This window comes from Lemur catta, chromosome 10 (genome assembly GCF_020740605.2).
Source record: "Lemur catta isolate mLemCat1 chromosome 10, mLemCat1.pri, whole genome shotgun sequence".
Classification (NCBI taxonomy): domain Eukaryota; kingdom Metazoa; phylum Chordata; class Mammalia; order Primates; family Lemuridae; genus Lemur; species Lemur catta.
Window position 1 is genome coordinate 36678991 of NC_059137.1, and position 23974 is coordinate 36702964.

Below are 23974 nucleotides of genomic sequence, written 5' to 3' on the forward strand. Positions count from 1 at the left end.
GCTACCTCATCTTCTCTCTCTTTAAAGATAAGTGAAACTCCTGTTCCTAATTCTACATCACAGAAGAAATTATTTTGCTTTCTTTTATCTCCCAAGAGCCTAATCACATCTATTGGGTTCAGGGTTGATTTGCAGAGCATGGGAACAAAATACAAGACATAAAACAGGTTTTAGAGTAAGCAGTGATGCCTTTGGTTGGGACAATTTGAATTGGAGATGCTGATGGGACAAGTAAGTGTCCAAGAAGTAGTTAGAAATATAGGTCTAGAGTCTGGGCTAGATAAGAGAGCAGCCCACATATAGGTGGTAGGTGACATAATGAAACAGATTTCATAGGAAGAATGTATACAGCTATACAAAAAGAGGAACCCCATAAAGACCAACATTTATGAAATGAGCAAAGAGAGAAATCAGAAAAGGGAGACTGAAGAGAGATCAAAGAGGAGGAAAGCTGGGGATGGTTTCTTAAATGTCAAAACAGGAGGGAATATTCAGGAGCGTCAAATACTGCAGAGAGATCCAATAAGATAAAGACTGAAAAGCAACCACTAAATTAGATAGCTAGGAGCTCACTGATGACCTTCACAAACATAGTTTTAATAAAATGACAACGAAATCTCTGACACAGACTTTTCTCAAGTGTATTCCTTGGAAAACTAGTCCTGTAGGATGCTTCTCCAAAAGAGAGTTTCATGGTCAAATAAATTTGCAATAATCCACTCTTAAAGAATCAGAGTAAGCCTAAGAATATTCAAGTTTCTGAAAAGACCTAAGATAAGGCAATCTGTTGGTGTTACACTCTATTGAACTCTGTTTCCCAAATTTCTTTGACCAGGGAATCCTTTATCATATGATGATACCTATTAACAACTCCAAAAATTGGAGTCCTATGGAACACATTTTGGAAAACAGAGTTCTAAGATTATAGTGGCAGAAATAAGTGTTTAAAAGATAGGCTCTGAAATTAAATAGATCTAGATTTGAATCCTGGTTCTAAATCTTACTAGCTCGGTGACCCTGGACAAGTTTCTACCTTTCTAAACACTCAGTTTCTTAATCTATAAAATGGGCCAAGAACATAAGCCTAATTCACAGAATTATTGTTAGGAATTCATTGGGTAATGCATGTAAAGAGACACAGTAGTTAATTCAATAAATAAGGTTATCATAAAGGTAATAATTATTATTATGGCAATAGTTGAGATTAAAATGAAAACTGTGGTGTAGATAATAAAGTTTTCAGTTAACGAATGGGGAATTATGAGAAAGTTGTAATGTAACTGCAACAAGGAAGGTGGGTATAGAAATGGGTTAAGTGAGGATCTAGTAATGGCTCGCAAGGGGCAAAGGGAGCCAGAGAAAACCAAGCCCCACTCCTGGTGGCAAAAACTGTGGATAGGAGAGATCTTGAAGTATTCAGGCTATGCACAGAATTTGTATTACAATATTAGAAAGAATCTAAAGATCCATCAATAGGGGACAGAGTACATAAATAATAATACATCCACAGAAAGAAATACTTTGTAGCTATTTAAAAAACAACAGCTCTATTTGTACTAACAGAAAAACTATGTAGTTATTAATAGAGTGGTAGCTCTATTTATACTAATGAGGAAAAAAATCTCCAAGATACAGCAATAAATGAAAAAAGCAAGGTAAAGGACAGTGTATGTAATACACCCATACAAGCTTTGGTGCACACACATGCTTGCAAATGCAGGGATTATCTCTGGACTGAGTCACAAGACACAGGTACTGGGCTGGGCATGGTGGCTCACACCTGTAATCCTAGCACTCTGGGAGGCCGAGGCAGGAGGATCGCTGGAGGTCAGGAGTTTGAGACCAGCCTGAGCAAGAGTGAGACCTTGTCTCTACTAAAAAAAATAGAAAGAAATTAGCCAGACAACTAAAAATATATAGAAAAAGTTAGCTGGGCATGGTGGCACATGCCTGTAGTCCCAGCTACTCGGGATGCTGAGGCAGTAGGATTGCTTGAGCCCAGGAGTGTGAGGTTGCTGTGAACTGGGATGATGCCCACAGCACTCTAGCCCAGACAACAGAGCAAGGCTCTGTCACAAACAAAACAAACAAAACAAAACAAAACAAAAAAAACCCCACAGGTATCAACGAGTTGGGGGAAGGGGTTTGGAGGCAGAGAATCTGAAGCAGGGAATCTTTGCATTACACATAATCTTTTTGTTTAATTTTATATTTTTACATTTATTACTTATTCAAAAGATTCTTTTTTTTTAAAGTATTAGAATAGCAATAGTTAGGTAGAGGGGTGAAAGCTTGTGGGGAAAAAGGAGGGATCAGAAACTCGTGGTCTCCATGATGGCAAAGAGTTGAAGTGGTAGAAGTTAAGACAGGCAGCCTGATCAGAGAAAATCCTGGAGTCAAGGTTATGCAAAGAGTGCTTTCCTGGTGCAACTAAGTCTAAGAGGTGGGGCCCTCTCCTGAGCCTTGTCATTTTCTCCCAAGGAACCTGTTTTTTAGGGCTTTAATTATAGGACAAGAAGGAAGTCTCTTCCCTTGGAAGGGAGTCACAGCACTGGTTTGTCCTCTTGTCTTAGTGACCGTTCCTGAGAAAATCTTTCAGGCTGACCAGCTATAATCCTGCATCTCCTGCGACTGCTCCATTTAAACACAGGCCTTCTAATCTATTTGCTCGGTTCTATCCCTGCTAACCAGGACTCTCCTCCTTCAGCTCTCTTCAACAACCCAAGAGCAAACCAAGAGCTCCTGCCAAACCCTCGTTATGGCCTGTCTCCATGCCTTCCCCTGTACTGTCCCTTCCACCTGGAACACCCACCCACCTGCTGCCACCGCAGTCTCCGTTTCTAGAGCTAAAAGTCTCACCTCCTCCCCCAGATTTTTCTGCAGTTAAGCCAAATAAGGTACAGATTCATATCCATTCCCACCCACACTACCAACATTACTGCCTCATCAGCGTTAGCAATGTCATCAGAAACACTTATTAAGTACATATGGCCAGGTACTCAGCCAGCCCAGAGGAGACATACAGATACCTCTATATGATCTCTTCCCTCAAGTGGCTGATAATATTATAGGAATAGCATAGGCATAGCTAGGTACCTCTGATAGTTTCTCAAAGTCTATTTAGTGAAATATCTGCTAAAGAAGTATAAATGACCTATAAACTTATAGGAACTATTCAAATCACAAAGAAATGCAAATTAAAACATTCTTCTGTCAAATTGGCAAACATTTTCTAAAATGGTAATACTCAATGTTGATACAGCATATTCCAATAGTGGAAGTACAAATTGGAAAAACTTTTCTGAAAATAAATCTAGAAATTTGTCAGAAGTCTTTAAAAAGAATAAGCCCTTCAATTCAGTAATTTATTTGAATCTATTTTGAGAAAACTAAAGAAATATAGAAATGAAAATAAATTTATGCATAATGATGCTCACAGCATTATTTTAATAGTAAAAAAACAAGACGAATCATTATTATACAGTTAACATCTGCATGATGGAATATTATTAATCTATTAATCACTAAATCATGTTTTAAAAAAATATTTAATAACCCAGAATAAGACCACATAAACTAAGGGAGAAAATAAAATCCACACATATTATGATCCAAATTCAGTAAATTTATGTTCATGTATATAAAAATTATATAAGAAAACAGCTAACGTAATTGTTAATATTTTGCTGTTATTGGTTTTACATTCTGGGCCTTGGGAAAAATAAAAATAGAATTAATTAGAAGATAAAGAAGCACATGGAGACTGTACATGCTGATGGGAATTTCTGGCTGGTTAAGCATCCATAAAAGGTTGGCCAAACACTCTTTGCCAGGTTCTGCACTGGCCTCTAGAATACCAGCCTTGAAAAGCACAGCCCTGGCATTAAAGGATTTCACAAGTACACAGAAAAGACAGACACATCAGTAAACAAGTAACTCCATTACATCAATGGTGAATGTCAATCTAGAAAAACTATGCACAGAGTCTGGAAACTTTACCCAAAAACTGATACCTAATTAGGTTTTAAAAGATATAAATGAGAAGTTGGCTAAGTGAATTAAGAGAGAGTATTCCAGGCATGGGAAATAGCAAATACAAAGTCTCTGAAGATTTCTGAAAAATAAATAATTCTGTATGCTAGAAATGTCTCCTAAACAAGGTAGCAAAGAGTTAAAGCTAGAAAGGCATGTAGCATCTATATCAGTGCTTTACAAACTACTTTTTGTTAAGAATCTGATTTTTTATTCCCAATATGTCACAGACTGTTATTTGTGGTCTATACCCTGTTCAATGAGATGAGGCCATCAACCATGTGCTTGATGTCATGGCAATTCAAACTGCTTCTAAATGCTAACTTTCAATTTCAGACTTATTTTATTAAAGACTAGAAACAAACAGCTCCTAGACTCAGCTGGTCCATGAACCACAATTTTAGTAACAATGAGCTAGATCATAAAGGTTTTATTGTATCATGAAGGTGATGTAGAGCCACAGAAATGTATATTTTTCTGATTTCTTTTTTTAAAATCATAGCTTTAATTTTGTAGATAATTTATAAGCCTAAGAGAAGGGTACCAGTCTCTCCATTTTCTGGATTAGGAAAATGTGGCTGATTAAGCTTAAAAATTTTTCTCACAATGATCTAATGAGAAAAAATATTGGCAACTTATATCACAGGCAAAGAGTTAATTTCCCTAAAACATAAAAAGCCCTTGGGAATTAGTAAGAAAAACACCAACAGCTCAATAGAAAATGGGTAAAGCTTATGAAAAGACAGTTCACAGAAAAATAATTACTAATAATCTTTACATACAGTATATAAAAATATGCTCAACTTTACTAAGAAATGCAAACTTAAACTATGAAGACACTATTGCCTAGCAGACCAGCGAAAATCCAAAAGTTTGACATGTCATTCTATTGGTGGGTTAGGGAAGAAAAAAGCACTCTCATGCTAGGAGTATAAACTGGTACACTTCCTGTGGAAGGCATATACTTTTTGAGGTAGTCATTAAAGCCACTGACAAATATCTCTCTCTGGATCTTTTGAGATATATATAAATACTGCTCCTATTTAAGTTGCGTATGGTTATATGATTTGCTTTAGCCAGGGAAACATGAGGAAAAGTGATGTATGTAACTTCTGGGCAGAAGTTTTAAAAGCCAGAGTGCAATTTGTATGTTCTCTTTCACTTGTTATCTTTTCTTTCCCTTTCCCATTGTGACTGGCAAGGGTTGCTCCATCAGCCTAGATTATAGAGAGAAAACAACTTAACGCAGAATTCCTTGACATGTGGCAGGACATGCAACACGGGCAAGAAATAGATCTTTGTTATTTTGAGCCACTGACAAATGGAGGGCGATTTGGCAATATTTATCAAAATTATAAACACATATCCCCTTGAATATACTTGCACACATGCAAAATGACGTATATACAAGGTCACTCATTTGCAACATGGTTAGAGTGAGAAGGAAACAACCAAATGAACATCAGAGGACTAGTTAAATACTTGCAGTACATTTGCTCAACAGAATACCATGTAGCTATAAAAAATGAAGAATTCTCTTAGAGTTGATATAGAAGGATCTCCAAGTAAAAAATCAAAATATTCTCAGTATGTATAAAAACGGGTAAGGGAGAGTTAGAATATATATTCATATTTGCTTGTACTTGCATTAAAAATTTCTAGAATTATAAATAAGAAACTAATGAGAAAGATTATCTTGGGCATAGGGTGAAGGGGTGACTAGGCCGAACTTCCAATTACTGGGGATTGGGGGGAATCCTTGATGCTGCACTTAACTTCTTTTTCTCTTATAACCTAAACTAATCTGTCAGCAAATCTCATCTTAAGTATAAATGGTGCACTACTGCTTCAGTCTTAAACTGTTATCAGATCCCTCTTTAAACTCTGGCTTATCTTTCTCTTCTTGGCCACTTCTAACCAGCTGCCAATTACTTTATCTGTGTTAAGAATATCTTTAGTTTTGTTCTCTTAGTTAAGTAGCAATGGTTCTTAGTTACTCCTAGATAAACCATGCCTTTCTCTCTCATTCCAAGCTTTGGCAACTGTTTTCAGCTATTCTTTTTAAGAGACTCTGAATTACTGCTTAAAAAGAAAAACTAATTTAAACTGTGTCTGCTCCATTATATTCTGATTTTTCTCATTCAGAGCTCTCCTTTTACATGGAAAAGGTTAGTTATTTTATACTTTCCTTTACAGTAAGAATTAAAAGACCCTTACATCTGAAAAAGTAGAAATGAAAACTTAATAAGTATTATGACACTGACTCCATAAATGTTCACTTCAAACGTTTACCTCATGTCAGTGGAGATCAAGACTCCCAACATTTGTAAGCAGCCTGATCAATAGAAATTTGTTTTTAGCATATACCTCTCAATATATATTTATTCATTTAAAAAATTATACACATTTACAATGGCATTAATATGTTAATTATATTACAAAATTAAAATGTGAAAGGCATTAAAAAATTTTAGAAAGTTTATTAATCAAAAATTTTGCTGTGACTAAAAATATTAGCAGTAGTAAATTTTTTTAGTGAAAGCAATCTGATATAATATGCCTAATTATTTTCTAAATCTTATTTTAGTATTTTGTTATAGAATGACTTGAAGGTCTGATTCCACATTCAATTATTCTAATACATGGTTTTCACAGCTACCATATCTGAAAAAGATCCTGATACATCAATCAAATGAAAGAACTGCAATTGGTTCCTATGTGTCTGTTATTCATAGATTCTGTTGAACTTTGGCTAGTAATTTTTCATCTTCTCTGATGTCAGTTGCAAAATACTCAGAAATATTTTTATATTTTTAACAAATAAGTTCAAAACTCACTGAAATTCTTCATTAGAAAGATTTTTAGTATGCTAACAGTCTCTTTATGAGATTTTAGCATTCAGTTATGAGTTTTTATCAGTAACACTTGCTGTTTCTGATAAAAGAACACACACCCATACAAATGGAAACATTTTTCAAACATTTGTGTTCAAAATACTTTCTCCAAAGCAGGTACCTTTTAAATAATTATTAAAACATTATTGGCTCATGCCTGTAATCCTAGCACTTTGGAAGGCCAGGAGTTCAAGACCAGCCTGAGCAAAAATGAGACTCTATCTCTACAAAAAAATAGAAAAACTAGCTGGACATCATGGTGCACAACTGTAGTTCCAGCTACTCAGGAGACTGAGGCAGGAGGATTGCTTGAGCCTAGGAGTTTGAGGTTGCAGTAAGCTATGATCATGCCACTGCACTCTAGCCTGGGCAACAGTGAGATCCTGTCTCAAAAAACAAACAAAAAAACCTCCCCCAAAACCCATTATCTTCTCCCCAAATGGTCAAACTAAGAGTGCTTGTATGAAGCTAGAACAATTTGAGTATCAAAATAAATGACAGTAATGGATTACAACTCATGTAAGAAATTAGGAACAGTCTATACCGACATAAATAAATCAATGGGGAAAAGGGCAAATCTCTACAATAGAATGTCAACTAATTAATGTAGAAAGGATAACGGAAATAGAAAGTTATCAGTTGTGGTAGATTCAGAGAGAAGTCATCAATGGATACTTAACTGGTAGGTAGATATTTGATGAGTAACAAGATATCAGCATGGTCTCAGTATTGTACCATAAAGCACTTAACAATTACAAAGGGGAAAATGGTGGAGTGGAGAAACCTGGCCAATATAGATTTAACCAAGTGATTTAACAACCTTTCCTAGTGGTAGGAAAGGGTGACATCATGTACTTTCTGATGTGATGCACTAAAAAAACCACAGCATCGTTTTTGTGTAATTTCTGCCAAGAAAGCATGGCCTGAGTATGGACACAAGGAAACACTGAATGGACCTGAATTAAAGAACCTACTACAAGATGAAAGGCCTATATCATTTAAAATTGTTGAGGAATTGTTCCAGACTGAAAGAGGCTAAAGAGAGATGACTACTAATGTAACGTGTCATCCTGAATTGGATCCAGGATTACAAATGAAAAAGAGACATTGGAGGGACAATTAAGCCAAATACACTTGAGGTCTTAAAGGTAGTGTTGTTTGCTGTTGTTTTCCGTATTTGGATAGTTATATTGTAACTTATAGGAGAGTAGCCTTGTTTTTTAGGGAAATACAAACAGAAGTATTTAGGAGTGACAGGAACACCATGTCTTCAACTTTCTCTCAAATGGATCAGAAAGACTGATTATAATGGAGAGAGGGTGACAAAGCAAATGTGAAATATCAATTGTAGCATCTGGGTAAGGGAATATGGTAGTTCTTTATACTACTGTTTTTTTAACTTTTCCTTAAGTTTGAAATTACTTCAAAATAAATTATGTTTTAAAGTGTGTTCACACATGTAAGCATGCTTGCGTTTTTAATATCTGCCAGGTATTATACTGCTAGCAGCCATTGTCATCATTTAAAAATGTACCTTCTGCCTGAAGACTGCCTACCTACTAATACACAGATAAAGATATTTCAAACTTCTAACATTGAAAATGAAAAATACTTTTGTTTTTTCTTTTTTCACATTGTTTCAGATCTTAATGTGTTCATGCTTTGGGCCTTAAACTAGGGAATCCCAAAGAAATTTTTGTGAACTCTAGCCCCATAGAGATTAGCCAGTCATACTTGAACTGGCTGGGTAAGGGAGACAACCACCAATCTAAGGAGGCCTTGAAATAGTCTCTTGCACTAAGCTTAAACTAAAATGGCTTCAGAGACAGTACTACTTGAAAATAAGCATCTATCTTTACCTTCAGGCTTTCAACCCACCATTTGATTTCCATTAATCAGCATAAAAGAAAACCAAGGCCACCTCCCATCTCTTAAAGCTCTGGCTTAATTGTCATGCATTCCCAGAATCACACTGTAAGAAGATGACTAATCACTGACTGCTTCTCCAGCACCATATGTCTCCCAATTTCAAAGGAAAAACTGTCCCAACCAGTACTAGAACAGACGTCCTACCTCCTGCAACTGGAGTCGAACCTTGGTAACTGCTCGGATCCAGTGTGCTCTGGCTTGGGTAAACGGCGAAGAGGCATTCTCCTCAGGAAAACTTGTAACAAAAAAAGGGAAGGTTTCTTAAAAATAACCAAGGCCACAAGGTGACAGTGCTCAAGACAAGACTGCCAAATATCTAAAATAAAATGATTTATACCTCATGGCTACACTTGTTTAGTGACTCAGGCCACTAAAACAGCATAGTACTGAATACCCAATGTGAAAACAATTTCTCTCTAAAATGATAACTCCTTTTAGCTGTTCATCTGTTCCCTCTGTTCTTTCTCCTTTTTTTCATTTACCCAATGAGGCAGCTCACTGGGACAGTCCGGGATCAGGACACTAGAAGGCATGGCAGGGGTCCTGAAACAATGTCTAGCGTAGAAATTATGCAGAGAGGTGTGGAATAAGCCTTTTAACCCCTCTCACTGTACCTCTCAAGACCACCAGCTCCCCTGGGGGTTCTGCATAGCACCTTAGGGCAGAATTTTGTTCTTGCAAACTCTTCTGCACCATTAAGTATTTTCAATGCCTTTTTCCTGCCAAGATCTTGTTCCTTGGGCTGCCTTAGGAACACTTTCAGTGAAATAAACAATAAATATAACAAAGTACCTTTGAGATAGAAACATTACCCTATATTAGAACAAGTCATCATCCAGGTTCTTAACTGGAATAGTGGTTATTCTTGGTAATAATGTTTCTCCTTCCCCCCTTTAGGGCCTACAACCAATGCAGCAGATAATTGTCCACCATTTAAACATGTAAAATAATATGGTAGGCTCTGATGCCATCTGGGTCAATTGTTCTAAAACATTTGTGGGCACCTCTGGCCAAGGTAGAATTGGGCTTTACTCACACAGCTAGAACCTGATAAAACACAACTGGTAGAGAAGGACAAGTACTCATGTTGGGCACTTCTGCTTCTGTACCAAGAGCTCTGCCCTGACTAGAGGACTGCCAAGTGTAAGGCCCACAAACAGCCACAGCCAGTCTTTCAGTGGGTCATCAACCCAGTGAGAAGGCTGGTCCATAGCTCAGGCTCTTGGATGTCTTGCCTATTAATTTAGATGAGCCATCAGAGATAACTAGAAATCAAAAAGAGAAGGAGAAAAGAAAATAAGTTTGTAACTTCAGAAAGGTACGTGACTTATCCATTAATCCAATGGTGGAGTAGAAGCACCAACCATTCCCTAATTTTTACCATGTAATCCGCATTCACTGTTCTGGTCTTTTAAGGAGAGGTTTTATTATTAGAACTTAGAATCAGAATCTAAGTCACACTCAGCCCTTATCACTCTACTGCAGTGGTTTTCAACTGAGGGCAATTTCCCACCCCTGCCAGGGGAAATCTGTCAGGAGAGAGTTTGGGTTGTCACAGCTGGGGGTTGCTACTAGCATCTAGTGTGTAGAGGCCAGTGCTGCTACTAAACATCCTACTAACATATAACAGCTCCCCACAATTATCTGGCCCAAAATGTCAACAGTGGCAAGACTGAGAAACCCTCCTCTGCTCCAACCTGTCAGTTACCCTAACCAATTTAGCTCAATAACACTCAGACTCTGTATTAAGCTTCATTATAAGAAAGTCAAACAGACATATTTTAAATTTTTCTTCTTATGGATACCAATTGCCAGACACACTGCTAGGCTCTGTGGAGGCAGAGGGGTAGGTTAAATCTGGCTTCGAGATCAATTCTTTCTTATCTCTGTCCTGGCTTTCTTAGCCAGGGTATAATAAAATGTTCACCAAAAACATTAAAACATTAATAGGCTAGGAAGTCAGCCAAAGCACCAAAAGCAGCTCTATAGAATGAAATAACTTGGCTCAGGTCAGTTCCATACTCAGAGGCTGCCATATACGGCGTCAACTAGAGAGCCATGCACTACAGACTCAAGAAGTCCTGGTACACTGCAGCTCACCAACTACAAAGAACCCAAGTGTTCTTCAGAGATCTCTAAAATATTACACCAAAAATCAAAGGAAGCAATGCATAATTGAGCCTGAGTGTCTTTACTACCACCATACCCAGCTACAGGGAAACAAATGAAAAGCACTTTTATTCAGCAATACTACAGGGCAGCTACTGAGTAAGCCATGTGAGCTCCTCAAGGCAGCTATTACCTACCTCTCCTGGGTGCCTAGTATGTGGTCTTTGAGTAGCCCCAGATCTGGGGGAGGATGGGTTGTGGCATCTTCTTTCATCTCCTTGGGCTCACATGTTATTCCCTTGTTCTCACATGATATCCCCTTTTCGGCTTCACCTGTTACTTCCCAGGTTTTCTCTTGTTCTCCAAAACCTGGTTGGCCATCTCTGGAGAGGCTACCAGAACTGTGGCAGGAATGAATTGAGTCCCTCTCCCGACGGTCATCATCTTGTTCATGGTACTGGTCTAGTTCACTCAGCTGAGAGCTTCCTTGACTCACATTACAAGAGGAGCCATACCTACTACTGCTGGTGGGGCTGTGAGAATGAGAGAAAGACAGATGAGTAAATACATGCAAACTGGGACCAGGGCAAAAGCATGGATAAATCTAGGAGATGATGATTACATCAGTGGCAAGGATCACAAATAGGAGGTTCCTGGGAAGACAGGACCAAACTTGACAATCTAGAGGAATTAGTCTCTATTCAGCAGACCACAACAGAAAAAAAACACAACATGCTGGGTTCTCCAACAGCACTTAACCTCAGCCCTACACTTGACTTTGAAGGACATTTCATCTTAATGTGCTATTTGTGAGTAGGATTAAAAATTATTACAACAGTCTGTTACTTATTCCTAAAATTCTTTAGTCTTCTAAAGAAACTTGTCCAGTGGCTATGATTAAAATTTTCTAATTTCCACATAATAAAGTGGAGTGAATGAACTCCATTCTTTTTTTCTATTTTTATTAAATTGAGGTCCCCATTTCTTCCTCTATAATTATTAATGTATATGCCTGTACCTTAAGATGAGCAGAGGATAGTGGACATGTTCCTTCAGTTATCATCTCAGCCTCCTCATCTGCAGGATGAGGTAATAGAAGCCATTGGGAGATGGAGGCCAGGACCAGAAATCCCACAGGAGAATGGTCTCACCACCATGAATGCTACAAGTATATCTCTGGCAGCATAGGAGTGATCCAAACATGAACTTGCCCATCTGTAACTGAGCTACTCTCAGGGAAAGGCTCAGTTTTGGATAAAGTGGACAAAACTCAACTCCAGGATCTATGTCAGAGCCACATTCATGCATCTTTGTACCTGAAGAGAGGTCAGCCAACCCCGTCTCAGTCACCTGAATTTCTATGCCCAGAAAGAAAATCTGTTCCCCTATTATGAGTTAGCAGTTATAGCAGGGAAAGTGACAGTGATAACAGCAAGAAGGGTAGAATGGTGGAAAGAAAAGCCATATCCAGAAGTTATTCCCTTGAGCCTTATAGCCCTATCATCTAAAGCATGGGTCCCCAACCTATGGCGAGTTGTATAATTATTTCATTACATATTACAGCATAATAATAGAAATAAAGTGCACAATAAATGTAATTTGCTTGAATTATCCCAAAATCATCCCTCACCCCCACCTTCCAGGTCCATGGAAAAATTGTCTTTCATGAAAACTGTCCCTGGTGCCAAAAAGGCTGCGGACTGCTAATCTAAAGGATTAGTCCTTTTGACAGCAGAAGGACTTAGTGATGATCTACGAGATATATCCCAGCCCATCTGGATATTTCAATCCCAAGTCAGGAATACTAATTTTATTACTGGTATCCTGCTGAAAAGCTTCCATGCAAACGGACAGGGAATTTTCTTACCACAGAGTCAAGCCTTTAGCTAAAGGGCTTATGTTTACTCTTGGCCAAATGAAGATAAATCATTGATATTTTCCAATGAAATTTTCCCTAAGTTTCCTCTCAATTCCCTGGTATTTTCAGGCTGATTTCTGGTTTCTCTCTCATAGCAGAATAAGTAATAGGTCATTGTTCTGAGTAGTTTCCAACACACATATACATACAAATATACTCATACAAACATATTTAATACACACACACATACATACAATCTCTAAAGCCCCTAATCCCTTTGGACAAATTTGGGCCTGAGGCCAAGGTAACATTCTTAACTGCATTGTATGGTGCTTCTTCTTAGGGGAGAGAACAGTACCTTCTGTAGACAGACCCTGCACAACGCTCCAGACTGAAGAACTACAACAAAGGATAGGTCTGAGTTCCCGTGAGACTTTACTCAAAGCTCTTCTTAGATACTAGTCTTAAGGATGGTAAAAGGCAGAGACTAATACCCTGGAAGAAGCTATGCAAATCCATGAGGATATGGATCATCTTAAGCCATCCTTTGCACTTTGTATTTTACTTAATTCCTTCATTGCCACTGGAAAAAGCACCTTAGAAGACTTGAAAAAGCAAAGCAAAGTAGGTCATCCCATCTACTAAAAGATATAAGTGCCTAAGGCCCAAGGAAGCCTCCCAGCCTATCATGTAGTTGTAGTTAATATATACCACCAACTACTTGCTGCCTGTTCCTTCTTTCCCCTCTCCATTTCCCATTATATATGGCAGAGCAAACCAGAGCAATTAAATCTCAGGACCCAGCCTTTCCTTTAGGCAGGAAGCGCCTTGTTCCAATAAATGAATTACATTTGGCACTAGAGAGAAGGGAGAGGATGAAAATATCCACACATTAGTTCTTGTTACTTAATCCCTAATTAACATGAAGCTCGGGTGCTAGGAAAGACACAGGAAGGATAAAAAGCAAACTACGGCTCATCTACCACTAAGTCATGTGCATCATCATAAATGGTCAATTCCTTAAAGCCATTTATGATGCTTCAGTTGAGAACAGGCCTTTTGTTGGTCATTGGTTCCTTGATGCCATTCAGAGTGACTGGCTGCTGTACATTCAAAACAGAGTCAGTGCTAGCAGGCACTACCTCCTCTTCTTGTTTTTCTGGCTGGTGAATTAGCTCAGAGACAGTGTAGTGCTCTTCCTCATGTTTCCCTGAAGGACAGGTGGGGTCAGAGAGGTTGCCTTTGGTATCCCATTGTTCCTTAGATGCTGGGATTTCCTGCTGCTTTTCCACTTCTCCAGGCCCTGAAACCTCTGGAGCACAGACACTTGGCTTGGCCTCCAGCTGCTCAGAGGGCCCAGAAGGCCGAGTATAGACCTTAGCTGGCTCAGCACTGGCCTCAGATATTTGAGAGGACTCCAAAGCTTTGTTAGCCTTAGTGGAGTTAAGGTCCTGATCACTGCTAACATCTAAAACTGGAGGGGAAGATTCTGTAGGCATTTGTTCAGGAAATTCTTTGTTTTCTTTTGCCAATGGAAATGAACGATCCAGCTTCTTTCCAAACCCTAGTTTTGGATCACTTCCCAGCACACTCTCTTTCCCCTCACTACCTCCCTCAAATAGAGTTGACAATTTCTTAAAACTGGATATTAAACCAGTCTCTGCTGCTCTATTGCCCGACGGAGAAGGTGAGGAAAAGAAAGAGCTCAGTGATTTCCCATGGTCAGTAGCAGAGGATGGGAAGCGGAGCTTTGGCCAATTGGTTATGTTTGGGATCTCAAAACGAGGTCTTGGCTGCTCTGTTCCCTGGGGGCCTGCAGGTGGATCTTTCTGGGCATGAAGTATCTCACAACTTTCTTTAGCACAAAGCCCAGGTTTCTCCAGTGGAGGATGAGGAAAGTGCCCTTGAGTTTCCAGGGCAGTGCTCTGACTCACACTTGCCTCACTGAACAGTGCAGTATTGGTTTCTAGTGAATTGGCTGCATGCAGCTCCAAGAAATCTTGGTTTGTGGAGGCAGTTTGAATAGCTGGTTCTGGCTTAAGAGGAAGAGGTGGCTGAATTGGAGGAGGAAGCTCTTCAGCAATACAGGTAGGATCTGGATGCAACTGTGTTGGCGATAAAATATGCTCTGCTTCCAATGATGCCTCTGTGTCTGTACCCTGCAATATCCCCATGTCTCCTTCATCACTCAGAGACAATACTCCTGGCCCAGTGTCATCCCCTGAGACAGAAGATGTAGCAACTGTTTCAGAACTTTGGGGTCCTGGAATATTTTTAGGAGTGTTACTGTTTTCCATTTTGGTTATTAATTTAGGATCATCTGTCAAGGTATCTGATTCTGACTTTGCACTAACAACAGTCATTCTGCAGTCACTGACAGATTCTAAATTGGGTGCTGCACAGGCAGCTTCTCTCCACAAACCTTCTGAAGGTCCTAATCCTACAGCATCTCTGGAACAATCATTTTGAAGCCGTGAAGTAGCTGGGATAGATGATTCTTGTTTGTATGTCTCTGGTTTGGGACTTTTGAAAATTCCAAATAACTCATCTTTGAGTGGCTGAGATGACACACCAGAAGAAAGAGAGAAAAAGGAGCTTTTCTTTGGAGATTTAGGAGAGGAGAAAATTCCAGAGAGTGTTCTGGGAGGTTCAATTAAGCCCCCAGAGAAAGATTTCACTTTGGTCACAAACCCTGAAAGCATTTCTACCGAAGAGCCTAACACTGATTTGTCTTCCTCTTTATCTATATCACGGTTCTGGAGATGCCCTGCACATTCTGGCTCTGGAGGAGAAGAGGCTGGCTCCAGGATCTGTGGTAAGACCTCATCAGGGGCCTTTTCTAATGGCAAGTTCAATGGGTCACTAGTAAAGCTTTCATTTTGGTGGCAGTTAGTACAAGTGTCTAAATCATTTAACTTTTCAAATAAATGGTTATCGTGTGAAAAAGAGTTGGTCAGTGAGTCATTGAGGAAGGCTTTGTGACTGAAAGCCTCTTCTTCATGGGGAGTTATCCCAAGGGTCTCTGGGCCAATGAGGAATGTTTCAGCCTGTGCCTGATATTCTGATGAAGGAGGAACAGTATCTTTTTGCAACTGATGCATCTGGAAATCTGTTGAAGATGTTCCTGATCCATTATTGGAACTCAGTTTCCCCTGATAGTCCTTCTCTACACTGAACTCATCTGCAAGGGAGGTAACCTCAGTAGAGTTACTAACGGAAATACAAGGTGCCATTTGCTTTTCATGAACTACTTCCTGGGTTATGCTATCTTTATGACCATTGGCACCTTCTCTCATCATTGTCCCACCAGAGTCTACAGAAACACTTGGCTTCTTACAGGGCTGAGAAGTCACTGGAGCAACAGCTGAAAGGCTTTGTTTTTCCTCAGGAATCTCCTCCTTTTGATCCAAAAAGGGTAAGTTGAAGAAACTAAAAGTAGAGCTTTTATGAGGGAGATCCTTCTTGATGTTTGAGCTCGTAGTGGAAAAAAAGGAAGGAAGTGTGAATAGCCCTTCTCCTTGAGATTTGGCTCTTGGTAGAGTAGCAGAGGCTCTGTTCTCAGATTTTTCAGATCCAGTCAGAAAAGAAAATATACTCTTTTTGGTTGGTATCTCTGGTTGGGATGAAGATGTTGTAGTAGTTGAAAACTTCCTGTCCTTGTCAGAAAAGTGATCTTGTTCATTTGAATTTTTTCCGTTCAGAATATCGGAAGATGTTTTATTACTTCCTGAAATTTCTGTCACTGTAGACACATCTCTATTTTCTATGGAAGAACTTCCAGAAGACCCTTTGAGATTACTTGTTGAGAAAGATGAATTAGGTGACTGCTGGATTAGATGGTCTCTGAACGGTACCTCTTTTTCTGTCAAATTATTACCCTGGATCTCTCTAGGTGATGGTTCTATAAGTCCACTGTCATCAATAGTAGTCTGTTTATTCAGACTTCTGACTCTAACCTTCCCTTTAGAGGAAACTGGTGCAGCAGGAAAGTTCCCAACACCCTGGTTAGTTAGCTGTACAAGAGTAGGACTTGACCTGATCTCATACTTATTAGTCATTGAAGAAACAGGCATATTTTCAGTTGTCTGTATGGGAGATACACTGGTTTTAAAGAAATCCCCAAGGGTACCAAAAAAATTTGAAACACCAGAAGATTCTTTCTTTTCCTGAGATGATATCTTAATATTTTTATCACCAGTCTTTTCTTCTAAGTTTGGTGATCCTTCTTTATTCACCTGAGTTTTAAAGAGGTTCAAAAATCCAGATGCCTGTTTTTCATTTGTTGTACTTACTGAAGATTCTTCTCCTCGACTAAAGAGTTTTAATGCACTTTTAAATAATGTATTCTCAGACTCTTTGGGAGACTGGTCCTGGGGAAGCTCACAATTCTTGTGCTCATCTCTACTACACTGTGGTGCAAGAGGAACTGAAATAGAGTCCATCGTAATGATTTCATCACCTTTTATACCTGATTTAGCCTGAGGAGTTGTTTGACTTGCCTGGAAACCAGATTTTAACAAACTTTGTCTTTTCACATGAACACCTTTATTTAAAGGGGATTCCTGCCTTTTATTTTTAGTAAATTCTGGTTGTTGAATACTGGATACTGTCTGTCTCTCTGAATTCTTGAGAAGACTTTCTTCTTCGTTTTGGGAGTTACTCCCTAATTGCTTACTCAATATTGACTGAAGGCCATCATTTTTGAGCTCTGCTAATTTTGACTGCTGATCCATTTTCTGCACAGCCAAAGACTCTAAGGATTCACTCTTATCAAAATTCAAAGTACTCCCAACTGAGGCACCCAAAACAGAAAATACAGAAGTCACTTTGTTCACTGGTGATGTTTCTTCTGCTTGCTGTGAGCCTTTAGTCATATTTTCAGGATGAACCAAAGAGGCAACTTCTTCAAAGGAAGACTGAAGCCAATGGAAACTAGAAAGATGAATTGATGAATCTTTAGCTAGAGGCTGGTTTTTATTTCTCTCCCTAATTTGATCTTTATTTAAGACATGATTACTAACAGTCTGGGGCTGATTTCTGAGATCCAATGTACATTCAAGGTCTTCAGGACCATATGGCCTTTCTCTGAAAGATATAAAATCTCCTTTCAACTTTTGAGGCTTATAGCCTGAAAAATCTAATGGTTGATCCGTTTGGCCGTTATTTGACTCTTTAAGTCCTTGTGAAATGGTTTCTAAATTTAGATGCAATGGTTCCTCACTTCTTGGCAAAGCTACAGATAAATCAAGAGGGTCATCAATTGGTTCCTCTCCAATACACCACAATATTTCATCTTCCTTGTCAAGTACTTTAAAACTACAGGCAGAGATAATGCTGTCATCCAATGTAATACTTGATAGATCATTTGTTTGTAAATCACAATTTAAATACTCTTGGTAAGAATAATCAGGTACAAATAAATATGCATACTGCCCAGTAGAATCAGTGAGGAGAGAATAGATATAGTGACCATCATGAAACATATAATATCCATAATCCCCATCCTCTGATGGCCACCACACTCCATTTTCCAGACAGGATAACCATTCCTGATACTCATAACCAAAACTTGAAAAAACAAAGTTTTCATCTATTCTAAATGATTCTTGATCAACTATGGGGTATACAGTGTTCTCATAATCTGAAGAACAACTTAAGTCAATGGGCAGTTCTTCTAGTGAATTCTTAATCTCATTCGTTAGAAGATGACCAGAATTTCCATATAATGAATTAGCTGCCCACACATCACCTCTTAATAAGTAATCTTCATTAAATGCTAACTGGTCGAATGATTCATATGGTAAGTCACACCAAATGACATTGCTTGGATTTGTTCTCCACTCCAAGATATTTGCATTTTGATCTTTTTGGCAAAAATTTTTCACTGGGTTTTCTGAGTCAAGCCACAAGAAAGCATCAGCTGATGGAAATGTATTTTGATTCAACATATAATAAACTGGCTGAAGTTTTCTGGAATTTCTAGAGAAATCTTTTACATCAGAGTCCCATTCAAAATAGAAAGGATTATTCATCTCTTCAAAAGCCTGACAGTGGTTTGATTTATTAAGAATGTTAATATTTAGTACAGGTGAATTTAACTCATTTGAATTTTCACGTAGTTTTGTCTCAAGAACATGGTTTGGTGTTGGCCTCTTAGCCAAAGATATCTCTAAGGAGCCTGGCTGGGCACTTGGAACACAGGGAAGTACCATGTTCTCAGAAGAGGGGGAATGGTTTTCATTTTGCTGGTTTTTCCATGTAGGAGGGCAACAATGATTATCAACCAAAGCATCGGACAATGGTATATTTTCTTCAGGTAATAGGCAGCTTTCTATGAAGTCAGACGTTTCATGTTTTTCAGCATGGTTCCTAGGGTTCTCAGAAGTCACACATGAAGTAGCAGGGACCTCATTCAAGGATAAATGCTCATCTCCATTCAAACTCTTCATGTTGCCTGAAGACATGAACTTTGCTTCATCTGGTTTACTGTCAGTCATAGTGCTATTTGATATCAGGTTAAATATTCCAGAGATTAAGCTTGGGGTAGTATTCCTGTGATTGGAGTCATCATTTTTCAAATTTAGTTCTTGTTTACTAGACAAGTTTTCAGAAGAAAACCTGTTAAATAGGCCAGAAAGGAAGCCCCCTTGGGTTTTTTTCCCAGATGTTTTATCTGTAACTTTATCTTCACTACTTTCACTAAGCAAAGTAGATTTTGAAACAGTAGAAATAAACTCTAATGAAGAGTTTGATACTATTGAAGATGTCACTTGTATAAGACTCTTATCTTCTCCTGAAGGACCTGAAGTTATATGTTCTACAGGCACAACTCCAGGGATGGCTAAAGCATCTCTTCCATAATTCGCTACTGCTGCATGGTCATTTGGATTTAATTCCTCTATACTTCCCAATTCTCCAACATCATCATTAATATTTGTAACTGAATCAGACTTTATTATGTTGAGTTTGGCATCTTCAGGACAATTTTTTTGGTCATTCTTATTAATTTCCTCTGTACTGCCCAATTTCCCTAGATCATTATGAATATTTGGAACTGAACTAGATTTTACTGAACTAAGTTTGGCATCTTCATGGCAATTTCTTTGGATCTCTTCATCAGTGTTTACTGCTGAGACATGAAAATTTTGGTCATTTACAGTGATATGGCTGTCAGCGAAAGGAAATTTAAACAAAGGAAAAATGCTTCCTTTCTCTCTTAAATCCTGCTGCTTTTCAGAATGCTCAAGAACTCTAAAAAATGGAACATGTAGTTTTCCACTAAAGGAAAAGGAACATACATCTTTCTTAGAGCCCCTTTCCCGTTCATCTTCCTCCGACTGGTGAATTTTCATAGATTCTGACAAAGTTTCCTTTGAACAGGTCTCAGGGGAAGTGAGGAAAAACTGGCTAAATGATTTTCTGAGTGGCTCAAGAAAATCATCATCACCAGTAACTTTGTCCTCCTCTACCGGCTTGGAAGAAGCCTCTCTATTGGCAGTTCTACTCCCAGGTACACAAGGATGTCCTAGGGTATCTTTGGCACATAGTTTTGGTTGGTCTGGTAATAGAGACTGATCTATACAGGATTTTCCTTCCAACAGACTCTCCACATTGTCTTTCTTACTTGCAGAACTAGCTAAATTTGGAGGTTCAATGGCCACTTTAGAGGACAAATCCTCACTTACGGGCATTTGGAACCAGCCTGTAGTTTCTCCATCACTTCTATTTAAAGCAATGATGCTACTACTGTCATTGTCAAGAGTGCCTTCTCTTTGATTTGACTCCAAACCACACCCAACAAAACTTTCCTTTCTTGGTGGCTTGCTCTGGTCATCTTTTTTGGTTTCTCCCTTTTCTGAAAAGATCTTTAATGGATTCAACATGCTGAAAACAGACTTTATAACTGAACCCTGACTCTGTGAAGCCGAATCCTCTCTGATAGTTTCTGCTGCATCCTGAAAGCTTAAACTCCCAGTTTTATTGCCCATGTACTCATTTTCAGAGGTTTTGCCATGTCTGCCTGTATTCTTATTATCTTCTGTTTGAGGGGATAATGGAGATTGCACGGAAAGATCCTTCTCTAATACTGACTTGGCTCTAGGTCTAGATTCCAAATTAATTGTCTCTATTTGATTAGGAGTTTCTGTTTTCTCTGGAACTAAATAAACCAGCTTTTCCACAGTGGTTGTCAGATGCTTCGTGCCTGAACCCACCCTTTCTGTGAGTGAACTAAACAAAGAACCAACAGCACATTTTACTCCATTCAACTCAGGGAAAGAGATAGCCTTGTCCTTGTCATTATTGACCATGGTTAAAGGTGGTATTTGAACCCCAGGCATTTTCTGTTCTGCATTATTAACAGTACTATAGTGTTTATGTATTTTTTTAGTTTTTGAAAGGGAACCAAATCTGTTAATCTCCTCTTCCTTCTCTGCTAAATATTCTGATACTGTTTCCACCAAACACTGAAGCTCATCCATTGTATCAACATAGTCTTCCTTGGACTCGGCAACAGAGGAAGGGGTCATCTCTTCTATGGAACACCCGGACAGATCTCCAAGTGTTTTTGCATCACAATTCATCCTTTGTAATGGCAATAATGAATCTGCTACATAATACTCTTCAGAAAATTCTTCAATATGATGAACATTGGATGGACACCATGTTGGTGACAGCAAACCTTCCTGCTTATCAGAAATGGGGGAACCCAGAAGTTCATCAGAAGTACTGCTAGTAGAATCTTCAAGAATATCTAATGGAGTGAAATTAAAGACATACTGTTTTGAGCCAGATGACTTTTCACAGTTCTTTAAACAAACAGGCAGATCATAATCATGACTTTGCAACTTAGTGGGCCGTATGCCACTCCTAACCACAAATCCATTTTTGCAGGGGTGCAAAACTGGGTAATTTTCTTTCTTTTTTTCATTGTGGCAAAGGTTACAATTTTCAGTATCAGAATATATATTTTTGGAGTTAGTCTTAGTTCCAGCTCTCTCATATTGCCTTCTTTCACTGTCTTTAAAATGACTGTATAAGGGTGTTTTTTTCCTTCTCCTATCTATTGTATCATATTTCTGAGGATATCTGGAAAAAACAGATGTTTCAAACTTAAGGTCAGTAGAGAATTCTTTTTGTTGGCTCTGAGATGGTATCTTTTTGCAATTCTTGTACTTTGGTTCTTTTTGTTGCCTGTCATATTTATTTGCTTTTGTAAAGGTTCTAATTTCTTTTACCCCTGCTTCCTTCAAGTTTATGTTATTATTTTCTAGAAACTCTTGTGATATTTTCCCCTCTATCTCCTCATATACATCTTCTTGCTCTTCGTAGTCAACATCAGAGAAAGCTGAAATAATCCTAATTTTGTCATTTTTAGCCTTTGAGCCTCGTCTGATATAAGTGGACAAAATTGGAGGAACAGTCAGGCAAAGAAAAAGGGAGAGACAGGGAAAAGGAAGAAACAAGTTAAAAGATTTAGTGCATGTTCAGTGAGAAGATTAGAATAGTAAAATTACAAATTTGATAAAAAATCATTCAGACTAAAAAAATGTGAAAAGGAAATTCACATGTTCTTAAATCAATATTATATCAATGTAGTCACATAGTTTTTTCAACATCAGAAAAAGAACAGCTATAACAACAATTTTTAAATGCTTCAACTGTAACCATGTCATTGGTGAGCTTTTTAGGATTCTTTAATTTTTTAAGAAACAAAAAAGTGAAACATGTTTTATCAATATCTAGAAGGAATTTGCATTGCCAAAGTTTAGAACTATTAAGTATACCATGAAAATACACCAAGAGATTTCCAGAAATGTAAATTTGTTGACGAATTTGAGTCTAAAAAGAAGCCAAGTAGTTAACTTGCTGAAAGTTATATTTGAGGCTATGTAGCCAAGAATATGGTCAAACATATTTCTTTTAATATGAAAAAATATATACATAATAAAATAGTTTTAGACTATTAGCAGAATTCAAACATTGTTACATTACCAAAAACAGTAAATTACTTAAAAGCATTATAATTTGCTGTTTTGAAATTAAACGCTACATGCATTAAGAATCACAGTGAAAAGAAAATCTTTCTCTATACTGATTACGACAACAGAAGCTACATGTCCAGCTTAAATCAATGAATACAAAAGATAGCAGACTTTTCTTTCAGTTAGGTTAGAGACTGCCTGCTTCCTGTGTACTGAGGTAGGGGTGGAGTTTGTTAGCTCAGCATCTTCCTTTTTAGATCTAATATCCAACAGCATTTATTTAGGAAACAGAAACAAGATCTAAGTAGTTACCAAAAATCTTCCAGGGTAAGACTGCTATTCTCTTGACCACTCTTCAACACTAGAAACACTTTGGCTATATAATAGTCTAACAAAGTCCAACCCTGTTGTCAAACCTCAAATTATGCAAAAATTTTGTTATTCTGGACTCATTAGACAAAAGCCCATATGATTGAGTTAGGAAATCCAACTTAACACATTTTTTACATGCAGTTTCATTACTCTCCACTATTCCCCAAAAACTCAAACTAAACTCCAGACTGGAAGAGGTCATTATAGTTCCAATGGCTATAGTGAATATAGCTATTTATTTTTACACTTCTGTATTTACTGGAAAGTACATTTAAACACATTTATTGCCTCAAGATGTTAACTTTCTTCCTAAAAAAGCTATACAGTAGGTCGGGCGCAGTGGCTCACGCCTGTAATCCTAGCATTCTGGGAGGCCAAGGCGGGAGGATCACTTGAGGTCAGGAGTTCGAGACCAGCCTGAGCAAGAGCGAGACCCTGTCTCTACTAAAAATAGAAAGAAATGATCTGGACAGCTAAAAATATATAGAAAAAATTAGCCGGGCATGGTGGCGCATGCCTGTAGTCCCAGCTACTTGGGAGGTTGAGGCAGAAGGATTGCTTGAGCCCAGGAGTTTGAGGTTGCTGTGAGCTAGGCTGACGCCACGGCACTCTAGCCTGGGCAACAGAGCGAGACTCTGTCTCAAAAAACAAAAAAACAAAAAAACAATATAATTTAAGGACTTAGACCATTTCCATGAACTAAGTGTAAGCAACAGAAAAGTTTAAAAATCAATGCTAGTGATATAATCTCTTCAAACTTTTAAAGAAGAAATCATTTAAAAATATTAATTTAAAAA

General features: G+C 38.2%; 1 protein-coding gene across 8 annotated transcripts in view; it reads right to left on the bottom strand.

Annotated features, from left to right (window-relative positions):
* Positions 1–23974, bottom strand: part of UNC13B (unc-13 homolog B) — a 191700-nt gene that overhangs the window by 74946 nt on the left and 92780 nt on the right. For all 8 annotated transcript variants that reach the window (XM_045562896.1, XM_045562889.1, XM_045562894.1 and 5 more), the window contains 2 exons: positions 11162–11497; positions 9000–9090 (listed from right to left, as the gene is read on the bottom strand). In XM_045562896.1, coding sequence (XP_045418852.1) covers positions 9000–9090; positions 11162–11497 — 427 coding nt within the window. The remainder of the gene's footprint in view (positions 1–8999; positions 9091–11161; positions 11498–23974) is intronic.